The 25,573-nt window shown below is 40.6% G+C and overlaps 1 protein-coding gene across 2 annotated transcripts in view; it reads left to right on the top strand.

Annotated features, from left to right (window-relative positions):
• The window catches only part of fat4 (FAT atypical cadherin 4), a 371,960-nt gene that overhangs the window by 313,092 nt on the left and 33,295 nt on the right, over positions 1-25,573 (top strand). The window contains exons 11-12 of one of the 2 annotated variants that reach the window (XM_072584176.1): positions 10,810-10,914; positions 19,938-20,474. In XM_072584176.1, coding sequence (XP_072440277.1) covers positions 10,810-10,914; positions 19,938-20,203 — 371 coding nt within the window. In that variant the 3' untranslated portion in view covers positions 20,204-20,474. Of the gene's footprint in view, positions 1-10,809; positions 10,915-19,937; positions 20,475-25,573 lie in introns of those variants that run through there. The other variant, XM_072584175.1, reaches the window with a different exon arrangement.

The raw sequence follows: 25,573 nt of genomic DNA, 5'->3' as shown, positions 1-25,573 counted from the left end.
TCCATTATCATCTGTATGTCTATCCAATAACCGTATAAATGCCCTTAAAGTTGGCAAATCTACAACTGTTGCAGGCAGGGTGTTCCACGCCCTTACTCCTCTCTGAGTGAAGAACCTACCTCTGACATCTGTCCTATATCTATCACCTCTCAATTTAAAGCTATGTCCCCTCATGCTAGTCATCACCTTCCGAGGAAAAAGGTTCTCACTGTCCACCCTATCCAAACCTCTGATCATCTTGTTCTCTATTCAGTCACCTCTCGAACTTCTCTCTAACGAAAACAGCCTCCAGTCCCTCAGCCTTTCCTCATAAGACCTTCCCTCCATACCAGGTAACATCCTGGTAAATCTCTTTTGCATCCTTTCCAATACTTTCACATTCTTCCTATAATGTGACGACCAGAAATGTATGCAATATTCCAAATGCAGCCACACCAGAATTTGGTACAGCTGCAACATGGCCTCATGGCTCCAAACCTCAATCCCTCTATCAGTAAAAGCTAACACACTGTACATCTTCTTAATAACCCTATTAACCTGGGTGACAACTTTCAGGGATCTATGTACATGGACAGAGAGATCTCTCTGCTTGTCCACACGACCAAGAATCTTACCATTAGCCCAGTACTCTGTATTCCTTTTACTCCTTCCAAAGTGTGAATCACCTCACACTATTCGGCATTAAACTCCTTTTGCCACCTCTCATCCCAGCTCTGCAGCTTATCTATGTCCCTCTGTAACCTGCAACATCCTTCAGTACTGTCCACAATTCCGCCAACTTTAGTGTCATCCACAAATTTATTAACCCATCCTCTACACCCTCATCCAGGTCAATAATAAAAATGACAAACCACAGTGGCCCCAAAACAGATCCTTGCAGTACACCACTAGTAACGGAACTCCAGGATGAACATTTTCCATCAACCACTACCCTCCGTCTTCTTTCAGTTAGCCAGTTTCTGATCCAAACCGCTAAATCACCCTCAATCCCAAGCCTCCATATTTTCTACAATAGCCTACTGTGACGAACCTTGTCAAATGCCTTACTGAAATCCATATACACCACATCAACTACTTTACTCTCATCACCTGTTTGGTCACCTTCTCAAAGAACTCAATAAGGTTTGTAAGGCACAACCTACTCTTCACAAAACCATGTTCCTATATCCCGAATCAAATTATTCCCCTCTTGATGATTATAAATTCTACCTCTTATAATCCTTTCCAACACCTTACTCACAACCGAAGTAAGGCTCACTGGTCTATAATTATCAGAGCTGTCTCTACTCCCCTTCTTGAACAAGGGAACAACATTTGCTATCCCCCAGTCTTCTGGTACTATTCCTGTAGACAATGATGACATAAGGATCAAAGCCAAAGGTTTGCAATCTCCTCCCTGGCTTCCCAGAGAATCCCAAGATAAATCTCATTCAGTGCAAGGAATTTATCTATTTCCAGAATTACTAACACTTCCTCCTTGTGAACCTCAATTCTGTGTAGTCTAACAGCCTGTATCTCAGTATACTCCTCGACAACGTTGTCTTTTTCCTGTATAGATACTGATGAAAAGTATTCATTCAGCACTTCTCCTATCTCCTCCGACTCCACACATAACTTCTCACTACTGTCCTTGACTGGCCCTAATCTTACTCCAATCATTCATTTATTCCTGACATACCTATAGAAGGCTTTAGGGTTTTCCTTGCTCCTACCTTCCCATGTCCCTTCCTGGCTATTCTAAGTTCTCTCTTTAAGTCCTTCCTGGCAAACTTGTAACTCTCAAGCACCCTAACTGAGCCTTCACATCTCATCTTGACATAAGCCTCCTTGTTCCTCTTGACAAGAGATTCACCTTCTTTACTAAAGAAGTTGACCACTTCCTCCCTGTCTGATAGGTCCGTACTTAGAACAAGCTCTATATTTCAATTGTGCCCATCCCGTGCAGTTTCCTTCCCCATCCTATGTATCCTATATCTTGCCTAATTATATCATAATTTCCTTTCCCCTGGCAATAACTCTTACCCTGTGGTATATACCTATCCCTTCCCATTGCTAAGGTAAATGTAACCAAATTGTGGTCAGTATCACAAAGTGCTCACCTATCTCCAAAGCTAACACCTGGAGAAGTTACTAATGAACTTGTGATGGGGTATACACTAAAATCCACCAATGCTCTGATACATTAAGAAGCTGTTCAATTATGTTCAAAAGGAAGTTGTCTGAATTGTCTCAATGGAGTAATTGTGGTTGCCATTGAATAAGTTGCTGACTGTTGCCCACTTTCATTTCATAATGCGTTCTGTTCTGTCAACAAAGATCCAAGCAAGCAACAGAGATGGCAGAAATGATACAAATATAAAATATTGCAGAAGCTGAAAATTGGAATCAAGAACAGTAAATGCTGGGAAACCTCAGCAGACCAGGCAGGGTCTGAGGAGAAGTCATTGACCTGAAACAGTAGCTCTGCTTCTTTCCACAGATGCTGCCTGACTTGTTAAATTTTACCAGCTTTGTTTGTTCTTTTATTAGGAAGAAACAGCACTCACCTCAGGTTGCTAATACATTCCTCCTACTTCTGGTTACAAAACAGCATTAACAAAGATTTGTATGTCAAGTTGTACAACACTACAGATTGTAAGATGATCATAGCAATACCTAAAGTGAGATGCATTTTTTTGCACCAAGCTTGGTATCGCCTTTTGAATTCAAAAACGTGAATGTCCCGCAGCTCCCTTCCGAACAGCATTATTTGGCTGTTTATAGTGGCCACAACAGAACCACAACAACATTATTTGGCTGTCCCTACCTCTCCCTCTCTCGCCGCCACCGTCTCAAGGGGAGTTTGAGATGGAAATAAATGGTGCCCAAGCCAAAGTTGCCCTTATCTCATAAAAGAGTAAAACAAAATTATGATTGCTACAATAAAATAACTCCCGATTTGATGACATTATGTATTCATGTGTGTCTGCACATATGGTGTTCCAACATTTAACCTGAAGCACAGTGACCATCAAATCTAGAAAGAAACAATGTGCCTTTCATCCTCACTGCAGCAAACCCACTGCTCATTTTGATGGATTATATTTTGCCAGCTGTTTTGTGACTCATTTCAGTGAACTTATTCTACGTTTTTGGGCTGAGGATAACCGAAAGATTACCTCAGCTCAATGTCATTTTAAAGTTTAAACCTTTCTGCTGGAGAGTTGAGTTAGTTAATGATGATTTAGGACACTTTGTCTTCTGATTTGAAAAGATACATTTTCTTCAAAGTAACTAAGCTTCAGTGTACAAGAATTGGGTGTTCATTTTTTTTTCTGCCCGGCCTTTTCTTGAACTATTCATTTCCTGTTTCATATGTTTTATTATAGGAATGCACTTTCAATAAATTGTTTGTCCTTAAATTAAGAAATCATACTAATATATTTGAGCAAATATTTCAGCAAAATTCAATTAAAGGCAAATTTTGTTGTCAAAAGTGAACTTGACAAAACTCACCAAATCGAACAGCAAATTTAGTGGGGGAAATGGACAGTTAAACATTTGAATATGAAAGTTGCTGTCCGATCTGTTCCTTTTTGAGATTAGTCTTGCAAACAGCCAATACATCACTGTCTGAATCATCACTGAAATTCATTGAATATCAGGAAGTTCCGGTTCCTGCACCCACTAAACCTGCTTCCCGAGGTTTGGCCTTGTCTGTCTCAACCAAGTAACCTTCTTAATGGTATGATATGTCATAATTATTGACAAACAACTGTCTTGGCACCAAAATGATCCACAACAAGTGTAGGGTCCAATTCCTTCAGCTTTTAATTCTTGCAGATTTTTTTTAGTCTTTCCATTTTCTTGCTCTTCCAAAGCAAATCTCTCTCTCTCTCCCCCCCCCCCCCCCCCCCCCACTTCCTTTACTTTCTGTACAAGATTTTACATTCAGTCCAAATTACACTTGCCAATACTCCAGTCAAATTGATTAAAGAAATACATTGTTGTTACCTCATGTAACTTGCTTGTGTAAGTCCTGGAAGCCAATAGAGAGCACTAAATATTTCCACCTTTCATTTACAGTAACTTGCAAGGCAAAAATAGAAATTAAACAGACCAGGGAAAGTCTCTACTGTTTGTTCACTGACTTATTTATTTCCCTCTTCATTGTCTTGGCACTTGTGTAATTTTAAATTTTCTGTTTGTCACCTTGGCCTTTTATTTTGGTTTTCCTCATTCATTCACAGAATAGGAGTGTTGCTAGCTCGGCCAACATTTATTGCTCATCCCTGAAATAGGTGGTAATGAGCTGCCAACTTGATCCTCTGTAGTATTTCAGGTGTAGAGACACCAACAGTGTTGTTGGGGAGCAAGTTCAGGATTTTGACCAAGTGACAGTGAAGGAACAGTGATGTGGTTCCAAGTCAGGGTGGTGTGTGGTCTGAAGGGGTATCTACTGACCTTGTCAAAGAGTCATACAGCACAGAAACAAACCATTCAGTCCAACCAGTCCATGCTGAACATAATTGCAAACTAAACTAGTCCCATTTGCCTGCACCTGGCCCATATCCCTCCAAACCTTTCCTATTCATGTACCTATCCAAATGTCTTCCAAACATTGTAATTGCGCCTGCATCCACCACTTCCTCAGGAAGTTCATTCCACACCCGAACCATTCTCGGTGTTAAAAATTTGCCCTTCATGTCTTTTTTTAAATCTTTCTCCTCTCTCCTTAAAAATGTGCCCCTAGTCTTGAAATCCCCCATCCTAGGGAAAAGACAATTACCATCAACTCTCTCTATACCTCTCATTATGTTATAAAGTTCTATCAGGTCATCTCTCAACCTCCTACACTCCAATAAAAAATGTCCCAGCATGTCCAGCCTTTCTTTATAACTCGACCCTCTCCAGCTTGATAATATCCTTCCTGTAACTGGACAACCAGAACTGGACACAGTATTCCATCAGAGGCCTCACCAATGTCCTCTACAACGTCAATGTAATGTCCGAATTGCTGAAACTGTGTTGGTAGAAAAGCACAGCAGGTCAGGCAGCATCCAAGGAACAGGAGAATCGATGTTTTGGGCATGAGCCCTTGTCCCAATTTTCATACTCAAAGGACTGAGCAATGAAGGCAAGCGTGTCAAATGCCTTTTTAACCATCCTGTCTACATGTGATGCCAACTTTAAAGGATTATGTATCTGCGCCCAAGGTCCCTCTGTTCTACAACACTACCCAAGGCCCTACCATTAATTGTATAAGCCCTCCTATTGTTTGTTATACCAAAATGCAATACTTTGCACTTGTCCAGATTGAGCTCCATCTACCATTTTTCAGCCCAATGATCCATTTGATTGAGATCCCTTTGTCCTTCTAGATGGCAGATGTTGTGGGCTTGGAAGTGAAGCCTTGGTGAGTTGATACCAAATTTCCTTTTTATTTTGACTATTCATTTCAGAACATTCATGAATTGTGTGTCAACACAGAATGCAATATTTTATGCTCTCTCTCATAGTAAATTTGGACAGGGCATTTAATCATGATGGTGATGAATGGAGATTCTACCACCTTTGTGTCTGCCCATGGACAGCTTTCCTACACCATTCCATTGCTATTTCAGGCTGCTAAATAGACAGTTAATACCAAATTAAAAGCCTCATCCCACTTGCACAGTATGGTTTCAAACTGTTAAAGTTGATTGTAGTCTCCCTGGTTCAGAGCACTCAATGCCTCATTAAGGGACCCAGCATTGGGAAAATGGGCAATGTGTTGTTCAGAATTAAGCCTCTTCCCTTGCTGTCAATACCTGCTCCCCTACGACCCCATCTCGTGAAATTCCTCTCAACAATACTCATCTGACTCCTGAGATCATACAAGGGTTGAAGCCTCTGTTATGTTTCTTTCTCACAGCAGTCACCATTTGATTGGGGATGATGCAGAGCAATATGAGGGTTGGCAGCTCTCAGCAGGTGGAACTTCTGACCCTGAGCTGCTTGATCCTAGTGAAGGGAGACAACAGGGCCTCTCATTGGCTCAAAAGTTAATGAATGAATACCCACCCCACCACCACAAAATGACCCCAGAAACCTTGTTGCCTGCTGAAATATGCGCATTTTCTTTAAGCTTTATAATTTTATGCTTTTCTTTTAATGCTTCACACTTTATTTTTGAGTTGAAATTATGTGCATTGTCAACCACATATATCTATGTTATTCTCGTACCACTTTCCTTCAAAATCACATTCTTGTCAAACTCTTTGTTTCTTTTGTTTGGGATGGCGCAGTGGCTCAGTGGTTAGCACTGCTGCCTCACAGCACCAGGGACCCAGGTTCAACTCAAGCCTTGGGCCACTGGCTGTGTGGAGTTTGCATATTCTCTCTCTGTGTCTGCCTGGGTTTCCTCCAGGTGCTCCGGTTTCCTCCCACAGTCCAAAGATGTACAGTTCAGGTGAATTGGCCATGCTAAATTGCCCATAGTGTTAGGTGCATTAGTCAGAGGTAAATGTAGAGTAATGCAGTAGGGGAATGGGACTGCGTGGATTACTCTCTGAAGTGTTGGTGTGGACTTGTTGGGCTAAGTGGCCTGTTTCTACACTGTAGGGAATCTAATCATCTCATCTATATAATTTCCATCATAACCTGTCTGTCATGATTAAATAATCAATCTTGCTAAAGTAAAAACAAAAATGTGTTTGAGATTCAAGTAACATATGGACAAAGGAAAGGGAGGTGTTGACTTTCCATATCATTTTATTATCTTGCCTCAGAATGAGTACTTGAAACTTAACCTTAAAGGTGGATGGCTCTGATCCTTAATTATCACTGAGACCTCCCAGTTGGATAATTAAGATGGTTCACAGTACTCTTCACAGTGCCATCTCGGTTTGAGCTGCAACTGGAAGATTCAAAATCTAGCCTTAGATTACCCTCTGCTGGCTCTTCCTGGCATTGTTTGTGGCTGCTACTTCCTCACCTCCACATCCAGTGTGGCCAGATTTCCCCATCAGGTTTTCTTACCCAAGTCCTCAGCAACTGCCAATTTCAACTTTCCCACTTCATAGCTCAGCCCTGGCAGCACATCACTGGAATCTCTCATCAGAATTATTAAAGACTGATTTTATAAGCACTTGATAAGTTCTGCTGGTTTTTAGCTGGAGGCTTAGCATTAGGTATTGCAAGGAAGAGGGTCTCTGGTAAAATGTGGCATGGTGGTTAGCACTGCTGCCTTACAGCACCAAGGTGTGGACATACCAGTGTTGGACTGGGGTGGAAAAATCAGAAGTCACACAACACCAGATTATAGTCCAACGGGTTTGTTAGAAATCACAAGCTTTCAGAGCACTGCTCCTTCGTTAGGTGTAGTACTTCACCTGATGAAGTAACAATGCTCCAAAAGCTGGTGATTTCTAATAAACTTGTTGCACTTTAACCTGGTGTTGTGTGACTTCTCATAGCACCAGATCCTGGGTTTGATTCTAGCCTCAGCTGACTGTCAGTGTGGAGTTTGCACATTTTTCCCTGTGTCTGTGTGGGTTTCTTCTGGGTGCTCCAGTTTCTTCCGACAGTCCAAAGATGTGCAGGTTAGGTGGATTGACCATGCTAAACTGCCCTGTAGTGTCCAGAGTTTAGCCATGTAAAATGAGATTTACAGAGGAAGTGCTGGGGGCTAGGTCTGGTTGGGACGCTCTTCAGAATTTGGGGCAGACTTGATCGGCTGAATGATCCTTTGGGCACTGGAGGGATTCTATAATTCTGAGTGAAGTGGGTAGACATGAAGAAGTTGGATCGCAGTGTTTATTGAAATGTTTGTCCATGCTGTCTTATTTATAATATGTTTTCTTTTAAGTTGAAAATATGTTGCCACACTGCTAAGAAAGGCATTTCATATGTTTGCACAAAGGAAATGAGAGACCATGAAGGTGTGTGGGGAGCAAGAAATGGTGGAATTGGGATATGGGGAATGGGTTGGGCAATGGTGGGGTGTGAGTAATGAAGGTGAGAATGCTTAATATTTAACAGGACAATAGGACAAAGTCCCAGAGAAATTGAGACAATCTTTTCAACAGTGCAGCTAGGCATTTAGTAGTTCAGATCAATATCCAGTGGCAGTGGGCCTGAATCTATCTCCCCACCACCCAAACTCCCTCCACCATTCAGGAACCTTTCCTGAAACAGGTACACCAAACTAAACATGTCCCCATTTAAGGCAGAAGCCTCAGAAGTGAAAATTTGGCCCTATGTCTAGAAAACACATGAGTTATGGAATTAGATAATCTCCGAAGTATGGAAGCACATGATATCCATAGCAAAAGAGGCCCAAATGTCATTGTGTTACTCATTGATTCAATTAAGCCTCAGTTCTTTGGGAATTTGCCTTATTGTTCTGTTAAATTTTAGGTAGTCTATCCTTCACTTCACACACCCCATCAATCTCCTCATTCTCCACCCATGCCAACACATGTTCTTCATCTACCCTCTCCCTTCATGCCAAATCATAAAGTGAGTTTTTGAGCAGTGTGGAAACATGCTTAATGAATGAATCATGAATGAATCCATGTGAATGTTACCACTTCATCAGACCGACGGAATATTGAATAGTAAGGTTCAACCTCCTTATGGATTTGTCTATGCGTGACCACTTGTGGTACTGATCAAAAGCATTCCTAACACTTTAATATATGCTGCCATTTTCTGGTTGGACATGCAAGAGAAAACTCTATCATAATAGGCTGCAGAGTTCGAGTCTGCTCTGGCACTGGTATTGGTGCTGAAGGAGCCCAAAGTTCCAAATATGGCAGCAAATCAACATTACGTCTCAAATGAAGTCATGATTTGCAAACTCTACATGCATTTGTTGCAGGCAATAACATGGACTTGGTTCTTGATCTGACATTTATAAACCTTCTAAATCTTTCCTTGCACTCCGTTAGTTGTCGTAGGAGACCCAGCATTTTCCCCATGCCTCTTCCCCAATATTCGACCCGTTGTTGCTATCAAGGGTACGAGCATGGGCTTTTCATAGAATTTCTTATGCTGCTATGGCGTTTGAGAAATGTGTTGTTGGAGAAGGTTTCATAGTTTGTTAGTGTCTAAAGGGAGTGATTGTGAACTTGTAAAAGGAGTTCACTGGAGTTTGAAAACTTGTCAACACGTCTCTCATAGACACTATCTCTCACATTGTGTTTTGCACAGTCATAGAAAGTGAAGCAGGGAAGGAAAGCTGTGAGTCCAGGAGATAATGAGAGCTCTTGTGGATGGTGTATTCACCTGAGGTCTTCATGGAGTTTCCTCGTAACTTCACTTTAAGAGGCATGGTTGCTCAGTGGTTAGCACTGCTGCCTCACAGTTCAATTCCAGCCTCAGGCAATGTCAATGTGGAGTTTGCACGTTCTCTCTGTGTCTGCGTGGGTTTCCTCCAGGTGCTCCAGTTTCCTCCCACAATCTGAAGACATGCAGGTTAGGTGGATTGGCCATACTAAATTGCCCATAGTGTTCAGGGATGTGTAGGTTCAATGAATTGGCCATGGGAAATACCGCATTACAGGGATAGGTCAGGTGGTGAGTCTGGATGGGATGCTCCTCGGAGGTTTGGTGTGGGCTAAACTGTCGGGATTCCATAAACATCAGACACAAGTGAACTCTGACAGTAGTCCTAAATTTCTATACCTCAAGATCTATCTTGGCTGAACTCAGCAACACTGCCAACATCTCTCAGTTCACCCCATGAGTCACTGCATGGAAGGAGGGAGGAGAGGCCCTCTGTGTCAGGAAAAGGGGACTCTGTAGTCTGTCTAAAGAGAAACAGGAAGAATGCAGGTAACTGACAGCCTGTGAGAGTCGTGTTGAATCAGTGTTCCTACCTCCTTGGTTTGGGCTTGCTCTAGACACTCAGACTGCTATGTGACAGTTCTCAAGTATCTGAAAGATAAATGCACAAAGCAACCTTTGCTGAAGGAAAAGGAAGAAATCAAAGGGTGCAGGTTTACTCATTCTGCAACTTACACATTACAACAGGTTGTGGAATAAGGGTGAAGTGTGATTTGAGAAGATTAATCTGTCAGAAATATGCTATCAGGTTTATATGCTCTTTGCTTTACCTCCACCAGTCACAGGATCATACATCATCCTCAAATTGGAAATCTGATTCAAGAAAAAAATACAAATGTTTGTTCTATCCATGTTGCTATTGAGCAACATCCTTGCTTCTGTCAGATCTTCACCATTCTGGTCCATTCACTGTGTCCCACTTTCCAGTTCAGAATGAGGCAATATTGAAAATTGTTTTAGACCCATTGTTCATCCAGCAGTAAGTTTTCAATCAGCATCTCAAATCTGTATTGTAATGTGATCCTTTTTGGTTTGTATCCGTTAACACCCTTGGATATATAAAAAATGTGATGGCACATCAGGTTGTGGAGATAGATTTTCTATAATTTTTGAACTGATTTTGGATAAGAACCAATAACATTAAACTCCTGTATATGGAGCAACTGTATTTAATTGTCACCAATTGGAAGCTTAAAATGGAATGAACAGTTTAGAGCATGATATTTCCATTAGATAGGCTTGGGATGAAAGATGAGCAGAATGGCCAATCATCATCTGGTGACAACTACATATTTGAACACAACCAGAGGAGTTCATTGTGCTCTGCAAGCTATTGTATTCACCTAGCAACAAACATCCAAGGAAATAAATGAGGGAACGATCTAAAAATCACACAACTTTGAAAACATTCACATTCTAAGAATGGCATGCAGACTTTGAACTGGTGAACCCTTCACTGGGATAATCTATGTACATTTCATTTGTTTTTATTTGTTCCAGGTAAAACATGTGATTCCACTATTAACTACTGTGAATGCAACCCTTGTTTTAATGGAGGAACCTGCCAGAATCAAGCTGCTGGTTATTACTGCCACTGTCCATTTGGTAAGGAATGTCAATATAGTTATGTAAGCTTGTATATACTGTTCAACAGTGTAGTCTTTTCGCAAAGGATTCCTGAGGTGTTTGTATTTAGCTGAATCGGACCTGTAATAACAGGTTGCGCTGAATGGATGGAACGGTCATTTGCCATTTTTGCATTCTTTTGTGCAATCATAATATAGTGTTTTCAATATACATTATCATGCTGTATCATAGAATGATTGTTGCTTCATTCAAACCAGCAATTCAGGCTGATTCAAGTATAATTGTGCATACGTAGTTGAAATGCGATTACTTTACATTATAAACCATATTACTTACACTCTCTCTGTTATGACAGTTTATTGCAAAGCTCAAGCCAATTTCAGGAAACATTAGTCATGTATAAGACATAAATTTATTCCAAGTTTAATTTACAACACATAGTTCAATGTGCAAAACAAACAAAACTTGTACATCAGTTGAACAACTGCCAGGTTGGTTTAATAGCTCATGCAATGTCAACTAAAAAAATAATGCATTGGCTGTAAGACACTTAGCAATTCCTTGAGTGGGTGAAAGATGCTATGTTAATGAAGTTGTGTTTTCTTTGCTTCCTCTTTTCATTCTTGATTCGTGTACATGAAGGTTCTTCCGTAATTGAAAGCATGTCCAAGAGAGTGACTTTCAGACTCATCCATCACAGATATGGTTCATTATTTCCATCAGATTAAATTTGCAGCCAGTCTGAAGTCATATCTGGACTGTTACCAAAGAATTGCAGATGACATAGACTGGAAATCATTTTAAGACTTTTTCCTTCAATTATCAAAGGAAGACTGTCTCCTTCCTTAAGTTTATTCTGATACTCCCGTAGTTCTTGTTCATGGTTTTCTCCAAATTCCCAGTCACTTAGTACCATTCTCCCTTCCTTTCACCCATACTTGTTCCATTTTCTGTTACTTTCGTTCCACAGTTTAGCCTAGCCCTGTCTCCCAGGACCAGGATTTACTCTGACATTCCACTCCTCTTCCATTCATACCCTTTCCACACCTCTTGTGCTTAGACTGGTATAGCTGTTGTGGAGAAACCAGTTGGCTCGGTGGCTGAATGGCTTATTTACAATGCAGAGTAATACCAACAGCACAGGTTCAATTCCCACATTGGCTGAGGTCCTCATGAAGGTCTTATATTCTTGACCTCATCCCTCGCTGAAGGAATGTTGACTGTCAGGTTACACAATCATCGGTCATCTCTCTCTAATGAGAGAACATTGTATGACTTTTGCAACTGCCACTCTCGTTCTTAGCCTTCATGTCCACGTACCTTCTGAGGGTAGAAAATGATTTACAAAGTGAAAATGAATACAGTTCCAGGAAGACCGGTTGCACTGAGAACAGTTAATTGGGAATGATTTTGAGGTTGACATTGTCAATGAGCTAGCTAGAGGTGATATAAAGAAAGATGTTGGAAAAATTCAAGAAAGGCATATATCTAGGCCAAACACTGTGCTGATTCCAGACGAAGCTATTTCACGCGGCCAGGGCAAGTGGAGGAAGCAGGAGATGCAGATGAAAAATGCACTGATTGGATATGGCAGGGTCAGGATGTTAGATTCTCATGGTAGGGCAGAACAAACTGGTGCTTAACTTTACTTTGCAGTAAACAATGATTTTGATTAGTATTGAGTGAGAGCCATTAAAGCTTTGGTAATACAGACAATCACTATGGGCCTACTGTTATCTTCCCATCTACTATTTGTTACTGCCAACCTAGAGACGAAAGCTTGATGCCTACAATAGAAGACAGTTTCCAACATTGCCAAGCTGTTACAAAATCAGATGTCAGTCAAGTTTATAGAGTCATAGAGCATGGAAACAGACTGGTCCATGCTGGCCAGTTTCCCAAACTAAACTGATCCTATTTGCCTGCTTTTGTCCCATATTTCTCTGAACCTTTCCCATTCATGTATCTGTCCAAATGTCTTTAAATATTGTAACTGTATCCACCACTTGCTTAGGCAATTCATTCCACATATGAACCACCCTTTGTGTGAAAAAGTTTCCCCTTCGATCCCTTGTAAATCTTTCTCCACTCATCTTAAAAATGTGTCCTCTAGTTTTGAACTCACCACCCCTAGGAAAAAGACCTTTAGTGTTCACCTTCTCTATACCTCTCATGATTTTATGAATCTGTGTAAGGTCACACCTTAACCTCCTACACTCCGGTGAAAGAAGTCCCAGCCCATCCAGACTCTTCTTATAACTCAAACATCCGTTCCCAGCTATATCCTGGTAAATCTTTTCTGAATTCTCCACAAGTTAATAATATCCTCCCTGTAACAAGGTGACCAGAACTGTATACAGTACTCCAAAAGGCCTCATCAAAGTCCTGTAAAACCACAACATGACATCCCAACTCTTATAATGCTAAATGCCTTGTCTACCTGTGACACAGCTTTCAAAGAACTAATGACTGAAAGGATAGATAAGGGCAAAGCGGTAGACATTGTTTGCATGGACTTTAGTAAAGCCTTTGACCAGGTTCCGCATGGCAGAATTGTTAGTAAAGTTAGATGACGTGATTCAGGGAGAGCTTGCCAATTGGATGCAAAATTGGCTTGATGGTAGGAGATAGAGAGTGGTAGTGGAGAGTTATTTTTCAGACTGGAGGCTTGTGACCAGTGGTGTTCCACAGGAATCGGTGCTAGGTCCACTGTTATTTGTCATTTATGTAAACGATTTGGGTGAGAACTTAGGAAGCATGGTTAGTAAGTTTGTGGATGACATTAAAATTGGTTGTATAGTAGACAGTGAAGAAGGTTATCTAAGATTACAAAGAGATCTTAATCAATTGGGTCAATGGGCTAAGGAGTGGCACATGGAGTTTAATTTGGATAAATGTGAGGTATAGCATTTAGGTAAGATGAACAAGGGCACAACTTACACAGTTAATAGTAGGGCCCTTGGTAGTGTTGTTGAACAAAGAGACCTAGGGGTTCAGGTACATAGTTCTTTGAAAGCTGTGTCACAGTTAGCAGGTTGGTTAAGAAGGCATTTAGCATGCTTGCCTTCATTGCTCAGACCATTATTTTATAATCTGATAAATATGGATAGTCCACTGCCCTTCAACGCTGTATCCAGTTCCCATTTTTATCTAAGTCAGTATGCAGCAATGTATGAAACCCTGAGGACAGCAACAGAAGCTGATATGCTTTGAGTTTGAAGCTTGGAGTTGACCCAGACCATTATAGCTGAGGCAAGTTAGTTCATAGTTGACCTTAGGCAGAAAGGCAGATAATTTATTTGGACCTACTCTAAAACATAAAAGCAAACATTGGATAGAACTAAATGCTTTTATTCCCTGCCTGCCAGCAAGTGTAAGATGGGGCTTATTTCTTCAAGGGAGAGAGTGCAGGATGGGAACACTGCCTCCTCCAATAATGGAGTTGGGAGGTTCATTAGATGCTAATTGAGAACCTTAGGTGAACATTTAATTGGTATTCAATCTTTGTCAAACAGGAGAGTCATTCAGAAAATCCAAATAACAAATCCTTTTTTGTAAGATTTTATGGGGCTGGAGTGCTGGGGGAATGATCCCTCAATCAGGCACTGAGTGTAGTGAGGAGGAACACTGACAGACACTCCATACCTTTGCCTTCAACCCCTCTTTGATTCTGTAATCCCTATCATACCACATACGCCCCCTCACACTTACTGGGCCTATTGTGGATGGATGTGTGCTCATACAGGGCAATACATGCTACTTAAATGTCTTATGGGCACTTCTTATTTTTTTCATGTGTGTGCATCGTATGGCCAAACTTTGTTGCACATCCCTAATTGCCTTTGTGCTAATGGCTTGTGATCCCATTTCAGAGGCCATTTACGAGTCAACCACATCACTATGGATCTAGAGTCAGATGGAAGCCAGATCAGGCAAAGATGGCAGATATCATTCCCAAAATGATATCAATGAACCAGATGGGCTTTTAGAACAAATGACGGTATTGCAGATGTACTAATTTAATTCAAATTCCACTATCTATAATGGTGGTATTTGCACACTAGTCTCCATAGCTTTAGCTTAGGCCTCTGGATTCCAAACTTAATCTTAGCAGTGATTCCCTAAGGATTCTTTACCTAGTGAGCTAGATCCCTGTTGCAAACATTAAATTCTGCCAACTGGATTTGTAGCATCCTTCCTGGTCTAACACTCCAGGAACCCCTCATGTTTTGTCATGGCGGCTTGTTTTCACATGCGTCAGTGAAAATGTTCTTGAAGTTCAAGGAAGTAAGGCTGAAATTCTTTCTTCCTCCCCATTCGTTCTTCTTGGTATAAAAAGGAGTCGAAAATCACATGGCTCAGAATTTTCTCTCCTAGAGACCAGTTAATTGAATTATCTACTACCAAGGAAAATAAATAAAATGATACAGTAACACAGCATAATGATTCATCAACTCATTGTCCAAGATGTCATATATGATGCTAATTTGCATTTAAAAATAGTTACCATAACCATGGCATTACTTGGTTTACTTGGGTTCATTCATGAAGAAATGTTTTCCACAGTATAAACATGACTCAACATTTTCTGTGACTCAACATGCAAAGTCCAGTTAACATTGGTTTGAACTACGTTACACCACAATCTCATTCTTCTGATGAGAACAGGAATTCCAGTGCTTGTCACTAGCCAACTCAATTCAGTACTCCAAAGGTACTCTCTCTCCGAATGTGAATTGCAAGTACAGCCTCGATAACATCTGGAAAAATGTTCCTAATCATTCCGTTTGCTAACTTCTACAATAACTATTGCCATCATGCATTAAAATGAAGTACTGAAGGTTGAAGTCATTGCCAGCAAGCATTATGGCAGACCACCAGCAAGAAATTAAGGTGATTCAAACCACATTGGATGCTGCTACATATTAAATGCCGAGAGCTGTAACTTCTTACTGTCATTTTATTCAAGGCAAATCACAATTATCCTGTCATCTTATCGGTACTTGTATGAAGCATTTTTATGTGCGAGCTTATAGTACAACAATAAATCTGCAGATAATGGCAAGTCATTGCAGTGAAGGTTGGAATAAAAACTAGGCACCACAGATAGTTTATACAAGCAGATTCCAGGCAGTTCTTTTATTAAACAGACATAATTAATGAAATCATATGTGCTGTGAGAACTCAGACTTGAAACACTTATTAAAACGCTGCCCCTTTAAAATTGATATAGTCAAGAATAAATGTTGCACCTATATGTCTTTTAATTTAGTAAAACTTTAAAACCATTAGTAATCCTATATATAAATGTGATATAATCTGGGGTCTGAGAAGAATAATGGTTTGTGCATTGAAATCTAGGTCATTTGGAAGCAGTAGGACAATCTCATTCACACACATATGTGTGAAATGCACTTCTCCAACAGCCCAATGTGAAATGTATATTGTTAGCCTCAATCTAATTTCTAACTGCTGACACTTCACTGCATGAAACCTTTTATGAATTGTACATGAAATTGGTAAATTCACTCAGATGCCACACGATGGCTAGTGTGGGAAATAGATGTGCTTGGCAAAATTTTGACTCATTCAAAATCCATCCACCTGCACAGAGTTAGAATTGGGACACGAGGGGCTATTTTGAAGTTTGAAGGAAATTGTGCTGCTGGCCATGAATAAAAAAAGAGGCCCTGATTTTCGTTCCCAGGTGGGGAGTGTGGAGGCAGGACAGTTCTTCGGAATACCCAGGAAAAATGTAGCCTGGGAAGTTAGATTTCCCTTCTGGAGTAGTGGGATTATTTGAGACATGGGTCAGGTAACCACAGAGAGCGTATATTGCAGACTCAGTGCCCCTGTGTGTGAGAATTGTGTGAAAGATTGATTAAACCAAAAATGCTTGTTCAACCCTCACCCCTCTTATTTCCATCTCTCTCATTCATACTTTCTATGTTACCTAATTCCCTATGTCTACCGTGATCGACCAAACTCTCCATGGTGCCCAATGCTGCTATACTTGCCATCCATGTTCCTCCACTCCATACAAACTCACCTTGTATCCATCACGGGAAAACTTTGAAGTTTACAAAATAAAGTTACCTCTCTATTGATGATCTTTTATATTTATTCACTCGTGGGACATAGATATCGTTGACTAGGCCAGCATTTATTGTCTGTCTTTTTATTAAAAGACTAATAAAATACTAATAATTAAAAAAATACTGGCCTTGATTTTAAAAAAATCAATAAGTTGAAATTCATTCAATGTATCTTTTAGGAGAACAACATTTGTATTGTAAGTTCTTTGGAAGGTTGACTCTTCTATTGGGTTTATGCATTTTCAAGCGCATTCTGATATGCTTTTAACAATCAGAAAGGATACCCAACACTCTCCCTCTCCATCCAATTCTACAAACCACCCCACCATCCCTCTTCCAACCACCCTCAAGAACATTTGACCTGCCAAACCTCCTCTTCACATATCCTGGGATCTTTACCTGTTGGCCTGTTCTGTCCACACTGGGTTCCATAAAATGAAGATACCAAAACAGGATTTAAATGAACACAACTGTTAATTCAAATAGATACTGTATCCATTAGCTATACATGCATGAAGCCTAAAGCCACCCATGCTGTGCCTCACCCTCCCTCACAAAAATCAGAAATGATGCATTCAGGGCCAACACTTCTGATTTGTGAGGTTTTTCATCATTTTTCTAGGACAGAGAGGCTGTCATGGCAGAAATCTAGCTGTGTGCTTAGCATTGAATCCAAGGTACATTCAATACTGGCACTGATGCTCTAAAGATAGGAAATACCCCATTGCAAAGCACTGATATTCTTTATCTCGATGAATATGTCGCAAACCATGACAGAGTCTGTGCTGTTCTCAGTTGCTTTATTCATTGTGTCATTATCACAATTAAACATTCGATCTTTCCATCACCTTGCTCTATATACACCATGTATGTCGTTTACAAGATGTTTACAGCAGTACTTCAAGGCTCGTTTGACAAATACCTCCCAAACCCATGACCTCTTCCATCTAGAAGGACAGGGTCAGTAAACACATATGAAGACCACCATCTGGAAATTCCCACATCATCCTGATTTACAACCATTTAGCTGTCCCATCTCTATTGCTAGGCCAAAATCCGAGCACTCCCTTCCTAACAACCCTGTAGCTGTACTTGCACCACGTGGATGGTAATTGGCTCATCACCAGCTTCCTATGGGCAATTAGGGATGGGAAATATATTTGGCCATATCTCATGAAAGAATAAATCAAATCATAGTGAATAAATAAATGACAGGCAGAATACCTTAATATCTGTTACAAAGTAAGGTTTCTTGATTCATACAAGCAAAGTTAAGTACTGCAGAATATTTGGATGTACATGTTAAAATAGGGCCTGCATGGGTTTTGTTTTCTGCCCACAGTCCAAAGATACGCATGTTTGGTGGATTAGCCGTGGATGATAGAGGTTTACAGGAGGGATATCCATCAGAGGGTCAGTGTGGAATTGATGGGCCGAATGGCCTGCTTTCACACTGGAGGGATTTTATTCTAAGTTGGACAGAAGGCAGCCAGTGAATGTGATCCATTTGGATCTCAAGAAGTCCTTTAACAAGGTGCTGCACAGGAGTTGCTAAATAAGACAAGATCCCATGGTGGTAGAGGCTAGGTATTAACCTGTATATAGGATTGGCTAGCAGGCATATAGCAGCAAGTAGGAATAAAGGGGTCTTTTTCAGGATGTCAGCTGGTGACGAGAAAAGTTCCACAGGAATTAGTGTTGGGTCCGCAACTATTCATGCTTTGTTAACAATCTGGACGAAGAACCTGAGGGTATTGTTGCTAAGTTGACAGATGACACAAAGCTAGGTGGAGGGGCAGGTAGTGTCAAGGAAGTGGGGAGGCTACAGAAGGCCTTGGACAGGTGAAGAGCAGACAAAGAAATGACAGATGGAACACAGTATGAGAGAACGCGAGGTTATGCACGTTGATGGGAAGAATAGGGGCAGAGACTATTGTCTAACCGGGGAAAGCCTTCAGAAATCTGAAGTACAAAGGGATTTAGAAGTCCTCATTCAGGATTGTGTTAAGCTCACTTGGCAGTTAGGAAGGTAAGTGCAGTGTTAATATTAATTTTGAGACAGCTGGGATACAAGAGAGATTTACTGCTAAGTCTGCATATCATTGGAGGGGCTCCAGGGGAAGTTTACAAGAATGACCCTCAGAAGGAAGGGCTTGTCATATGAGGAGTGGTTAAGGACTCTGGGTCTGTACTCAGTGGAATTTAGAAGGATGAGGAGGTTCTGATTGAAACGTATAGAGTACCGAGAGTGGACACGGAGAAGATGTTTCTACTGATAACACAGACTAGGACCCAAGAGCAGAGCCTCAGACAACCCTTTAGAACAGAGATGAGGAGGAATTTCTTTAGCCAGCAAGGATTAATCTATGGAACTCATTGTGGCAGAGGGCTGTGGAGGTCAAGACAGTGAGTGTATTTCAGATAGATAGATAAGTCTTGATTAGTAAGGGATCAAAGATTAGGGGGAGAGGCAGGAGAATGTAGTTGAGAAATTTTATCAGCCATGATTGAATAATTGAGCACACTCAATAAGCCGCATGTACTAATTCCACTCCTGCATCTTATAGTCTTATTTAGAGCAGTTTGAATATTGCTGAAAAGGGGGGCAGGGTGCTGAAAGTGATCACCTTGCAGTCATCTGGACAGACATGGTATTGCTAAAGTTAAATCAGAAATGACTTAGGAACCAATTAACACCTTTTCCTAATGTATTACAAATTGTTGTGATTGATTGAAATATTTTGGCATTCTTGCATTTGTCCTAATGAGTACAAATTGGAAAAGCTTTCTAAATATGTCTTGTTTTGCAACAATATTCAAGTTATGCAGTGAATGATCTGTTGCATGATATACCATGACAAATGGTTGAGCTTAAAGAATATTGCTGACCTCTGAATAAATTTGACCTTACATTCCATTCTTTGTTTAATATTTTACAATACACAGAGATTGAAATTTGTGAGGTGACTGTGGATGCAATTTGGGAGGATCATCGACAGAACAGAAATGGAGTGCAAAAGGCTGATTTGACAATTTTATGCCTCAGTTATGCTTTAGCCAAAATTATGATCTGTTTCCTGCTTATTACCCATGTCTATTTCTGGCACCAGGCCACATTTGGTGATGTCTCAGGTTATTCTGGACAATCTGCTCCTATTAGATCAATGGAAGCCATGCTTCTTGCTGTTATTTTCAGTCCTAGAATTTCCTGAAGCAACATTTGTAATGGTCAGAGACAGTGGATTTCAGATGGCAGTAATCATTTTTGAAAGATAACCTTCATTTCCCTTCAGAGAGAAATTAAAAATTGACACTTAGTTATTCAGCTCATGAAACCTCATTGCTTTTGTTATCAGACTGATGGAGTGCCATTCTAATTTTTCAGCACTGTATTGAATTAGGCATCTCTGTTGAGCTTCTACTATGTCAGTTATCCAGTTCTGTAACTAAAATGATTCCATTCCAAGGGAATTAGGGATTGTATTAACATTCTCTAGGCAACTCCCACTTGGACCCATAACTATTTTTCCAATTTATTGTTCTCTCCCATTCAAGTTTTGTCACTCATACTTGTATTTTGCATTTGCAATGGGAAGTGTTTAATTGTATTTAAAGAATTTGTGGAATGTAGATTTGTATTATGTGTATTAACAGAAAATTCACTATCCTGTTCACATTATGATAATTATGAATTGGTATGAATCATAACTCATAAAAACAGAAGATACAGTTAACCAGGGATGTATATGCTAATATATGTCGTTCACTTTTTGGATATTAGAATTCCACACTATTCCTTCCACCAACTGGATAATTAGATTACCTACAGTGTGGAAACAGGCCCTTCAGCCCAACAAGTCCACACCGACCCGCCAAAGCGCAACCCACCCAGACCTCTTACCTAATACTACGGGCAATTTAGCATGGCCAATTCACTGACCTGCACATCTTTGGACTGTGGGAGGAAACCGGAGCACCCGGAGGAAACCCACGCAGACACGGGGAGAATGTGCAAACTCCACACAGTCAGTCGCCTGAGGCGGGAATTGAACCCAGGTCTCTGGCACTGTGAGGCAGCAGTGCTAACCACTGTGCCACCGTGCCGCCCACCTAATGTATATTTATATGTATAATGTATATTGATACAGCATTTTCAATAGTAGAAATGCCTCCAGCTACATGACGATGGATTTCAGGAAAACCTTTAATCATATTTGTGTGAAAATGGTTCCAACAGCCTGAATGGAGCAATAAGACTGACCAATTCTATATAGCTTTGCTCACACAGTAAATCACAATTCACAAATACTTCCATTTATTTGAATGGAGTGTATACCAGTTATCAGCTCCTTGTTTCTTTTGACATAAATGAGAGTTCAAGTTGAGTTCAGTTCAGCATAACATCGGTGACAGCAAACTTGCAAACTATTTCACCTTTAGTCCACTTGCTTTTCATGAGGTCACTGCCAAAGAGCATTGACTAGGTTATCCAACCGACACTGATCTTTAACCAACAATTTGATCTCCTGAATGAATTGAAAAGTGAGCAAACTGACAAGATTTTGACTAGATTACCAGTTAAGTTCCCATGATGTTGCAATAACAGTATCGTGGCTGTGTGCAATTTCAGCTTAAGCAGGGCTGAGGAGTGTTTGTGGGACAACTGGACCAAGCTGGAAGAAGTGGAACAGAGAGGAAGGACAAGTGAGGAGAGGAGAGGAGAGGAGAGTGGGAATGAGAGGAGGGAAAATGTGAACACATCGAGATCAGAGATGAGGCAGGTAGAGGAAGTGGTAAACAAAGGAATTTAGATGGTAAGGGTCAAATGGAAAGAAAAGAAGGATTGCAAGGTGGAGCAATGAGGGATTAAGAAGGCATTGGCCCAGTATTATCTGGTATGAGATGTCCAGGCTAATAAGTGTCATTAACAGATTAGAGAGACTGAAATGTCTTCAAGGGAGGTAAGATTAGATTCAGAAGAATATTGGCAACGGAAAGAATGGAAGCCCAAGAAGGGAAACCCCCTTCATCAGCTGGCTGTTTTATATCGCTCAAAAACAGCTTCTACAAAGTTTAACACAAAAGCGTCCAGTGTTTGACAAATAAGGGGCAAGGGATAGAGCCTGAAGGACTGGGGTTTCTTCTGGGTCTGGAGATTGGTGATAGAGTAAAATAAAGCTCACTTGGTTGCAACTGCTCAAAGGGCCAATTACAATTGCCAACATTCATATAAGTCCTGTTATCCTTAGTTTCAAAGTAGAAGTCTGGCTCTGACAGGTTTTGTTTTGAACTTACAATGGATAATGTGCTTTATTTTAGGATTTTTCAACCTCTGACCAAGACCATTATTTTAGTGACACAGTGGGACTCCAGGCAGTTTATTAAATGACTAAGAGGGCCTCAGCAGTTCCTCCATTAGTTATAAAATGCCAAATCAAATCATAACCATAGAATTTGAGTTTGTTGTTGTGATCGCTGCCTCCTCATGAAGTAGATAATTCAAAACAGTGGAGCCAGCGAAATAGACAGCTGTGTCCGACCCTTTTCACTACCACGGTATGCAGGCAAAACTTTCATGAAATAATTTCCAGAAACATTTGAGACAGTTAAACATTATTCTTTGGCAGCTGTACACTGGAGTGTCATAAATATGATGCATTGTACTGCAGTTTCCACATGACAGGAGGCTGGGACTGGACAGAATTTTCTCTTATCTTCCTTTACTTAAATCTTTCTTGGTGGAAGGTGGAAATAGTAGACAACTTCATCACCTGATGAGGGAGCGACGCTCCCGAAAGCTGGTGTGCTTCCGATTAAACCTGTTGGATTATAACCTGGTGTTGTGTGATGTTTAACTTTGCAAAAAGAAAAATTTTACTCTGCGCGTTTTTTGATGAGTGAAGACATTTATAGGATCCCCTAACCATGGCATTTCTGAAGAATCGATCGGTTGAGAAGCATTATGATTAGCTTGACTATCCCACAATTTTGTTTTTTCTCTACCAAGTTAGTGTCTTTGTTCCAACTGTGTAGGTGGGAGCTGAATTAATATCAGTGGGTGTCATTGACCAAAGGTGATTTAGCAACCTTCTCATTTTAAACTTCATGTTTATTAATGCCAGCTCCATCACATTGTCAGGCTGATGGCTGCTGCTCCAAGAAAAACTTACAGAAGAAAACTGTAAAATCAGGAACTCCTCTGGGTACTGTATGAACTAATATTAGAAACTTATTCATGAGGATTTCCCCTTTTTGAAATCTCTAGTGAAATTGTAAACACATTCTTTAGAACAAGTCAATTATGTTTCTGGAAATGCCAGGCAGATACATCTGTAAAATCCCTACACAGCAACAAGAGCAATTCTCACAAACTTTTTGTTTTTTTTTTCAAAATCAGTGGAATTAAGATGAAGCGCCATTAAAGTTAATGATCGTTCTTTCCAAGTGTTTAATTTTTCAAGGATGCTGAGGGTAAGACTAGCATGAATATTTCCCTGCTTTTCCTGGCATAGTTCTCAATAAATTACTTTGCCCACTGTATTAGATGTCTTTCACTGTAGTCTGTTTTGTACAATTTAAACAACTTTTACACAGGTCCAGTATAAGTATAAACATCTTGTTCCTTACACCTCACACACACAACTGAATTTCGCAGCCTCTGTATTGCTATGAAGCCACTACTGGGTGCAGGTTTAGGAAGAAAAATGGTGCCCTGCACTTCCAGTAGGATTCACATATGAATAGGGTATGGTAAGATGCCATATCATTGAGTATATTACTGCAGGCTGCCAAGTAGATAAGTTGTGATATCAGTCAGCATATAAAACTGATTTGACACCCAACCTATCATATTTAACCATTCTAATTACACTAATTTAATTTTTATTTAACCTATTTTTCTAATCAACCTGTCTCAGAGATGTTATTATACACCTCGAATAGGTGGGGCTTGAACCCAGGCCTCCCGGTCCAGAGACAGGAATGCTATCACTGCATCAGAAGATGACATGAGAGGGTCCTAATTAGCACTTTCTGTCAAATACACAGGGCTGAGCATAGATCAGCCAATAGGCTCACCCTGGCCCATCCTAATTAAAGGCATAATAATCTAACTGGTAGGTCATCACTGATTACTTTCCACTAGCTGCTTTTGAGTTCATGGACAGACTAAGTGTTTGGACAAGTTAATAAAATTTGGTGAAATCGGGAGCAGCGCTGGAAAATGGGGTGGTGATGGTTTGTAGCACTGGGCGGCTGCTGAGTAAACCAATTCCTCCTTGTCATGGAGTTCAGGAGCAAACCCCCCTTGGGCAAAAGCATTGGAGCGTAATGAAGCAAAGAAAGCAAAGAGAGAAGCTGCTCATTTAGGGAGGTGGGGGAGGGCTGTTAACCACCTTGGCTTTCAGGGTGACCTTCTCCTACCAACCCCCGAGTCAGTGGCTGCAAGCGCTTCATCAAGGAGGTGACAACATCTTGACACCACATCTAGAGCATTAACAGGGCAAAGATGGCAATACCAGCTGCCCTCAAGGTGTCCAGGACTCTGAAATTTGTCACCAATGGGTCCTCCCTGGCAGAGATTTTGGAAATACGTTCCTGTTCATCAGCCATTGTTGCATGTGGGCGTTCACAGAAGTTCTCGAAACCAAGAGAAGGAACTTTGTTTGCAGATGACTCATTCCATAATAAAATGCATCTTCCCACCACCATCAAGTTACCAAGTTAACTTCTCCTATTGAGCTTTTGTATAGGATCTCTAACATGGAATTCAAGAAAATTGGAGCATGCTGTGCGACCTTTTACACCATTACCATTTCTGTTGCTTATACGGTTTCTCCCCTCAAGCAAATCCAACAATTGATGCAACCAGAATGCACCTTGTCTTTAGGGGATGCTGTCTGGCTTTAAGCTGGCAGGCTAGCTTTAAGTGGTGTGAACCTTACATTAAGCTTGAGTCTCGGCTGAAGTTTGCAGCCACTCAGCAGTAGATTCAGTGTGGGCTACATGCCATAATCATTTAAATTAATTGGCAGCATGAAGCTTGCATGGTTTGAATGGGTGCAGGCAAGCTAATTGTACATTACAGTTCCCTCTGCTGAGCTTTGGAGCTATCTAATTTAGCTCCCAAAATATTTTATCCTTTTACAAATTCATTTGATGGGAAACCTTCATAAATGTTAACTGAAATGGAGCATGAATGAAATGAGCTAGTATCAAATAGTTGTTAAATTAAAGAAAATAGTACTTTTTCACATTCCCTGGTATTATTGCACAAATGCAGAATCAATAGGACGAGTCCAAATAATCTGAAGTAAAACAGAAAATGCTTCCAGTAGAGAGACAACCAACATCTGAAAAAGAAATAGGATATTGTCTTAGCTAGGTTTCTTTACCAGTGACTTGTTTTGAAACAACATTTTCTGTTATTATTTCACTATGGTGGCGGATCATTCACAGAAGTTAGCTATTTCACTGCCAGACTGGTCCTGAAGTTGGCTGTGTTCATCAAAATGTGACTCACTGACTTTTATCAGTGAGACATATTTTGGTTGGAATTTACCTCTCCTGATTTACAACCAAAG

Source organism: Chiloscyllium punctatum, chromosome 14, assembly GCF_047496795.1.
Source record: "Chiloscyllium punctatum isolate Juve2018m chromosome 14, sChiPun1.3, whole genome shotgun sequence".
In the NCBI taxonomy this organism is placed as follows: Eukaryota; Metazoa; Chordata; class Chondrichthyes; order Orectolobiformes; family Hemiscylliidae; genus Chiloscyllium; species Chiloscyllium punctatum.
Note: the sequence above shows the minus strand (reverse complement) of the source record. Positions and strands in the feature narration are given on the sequence as shown.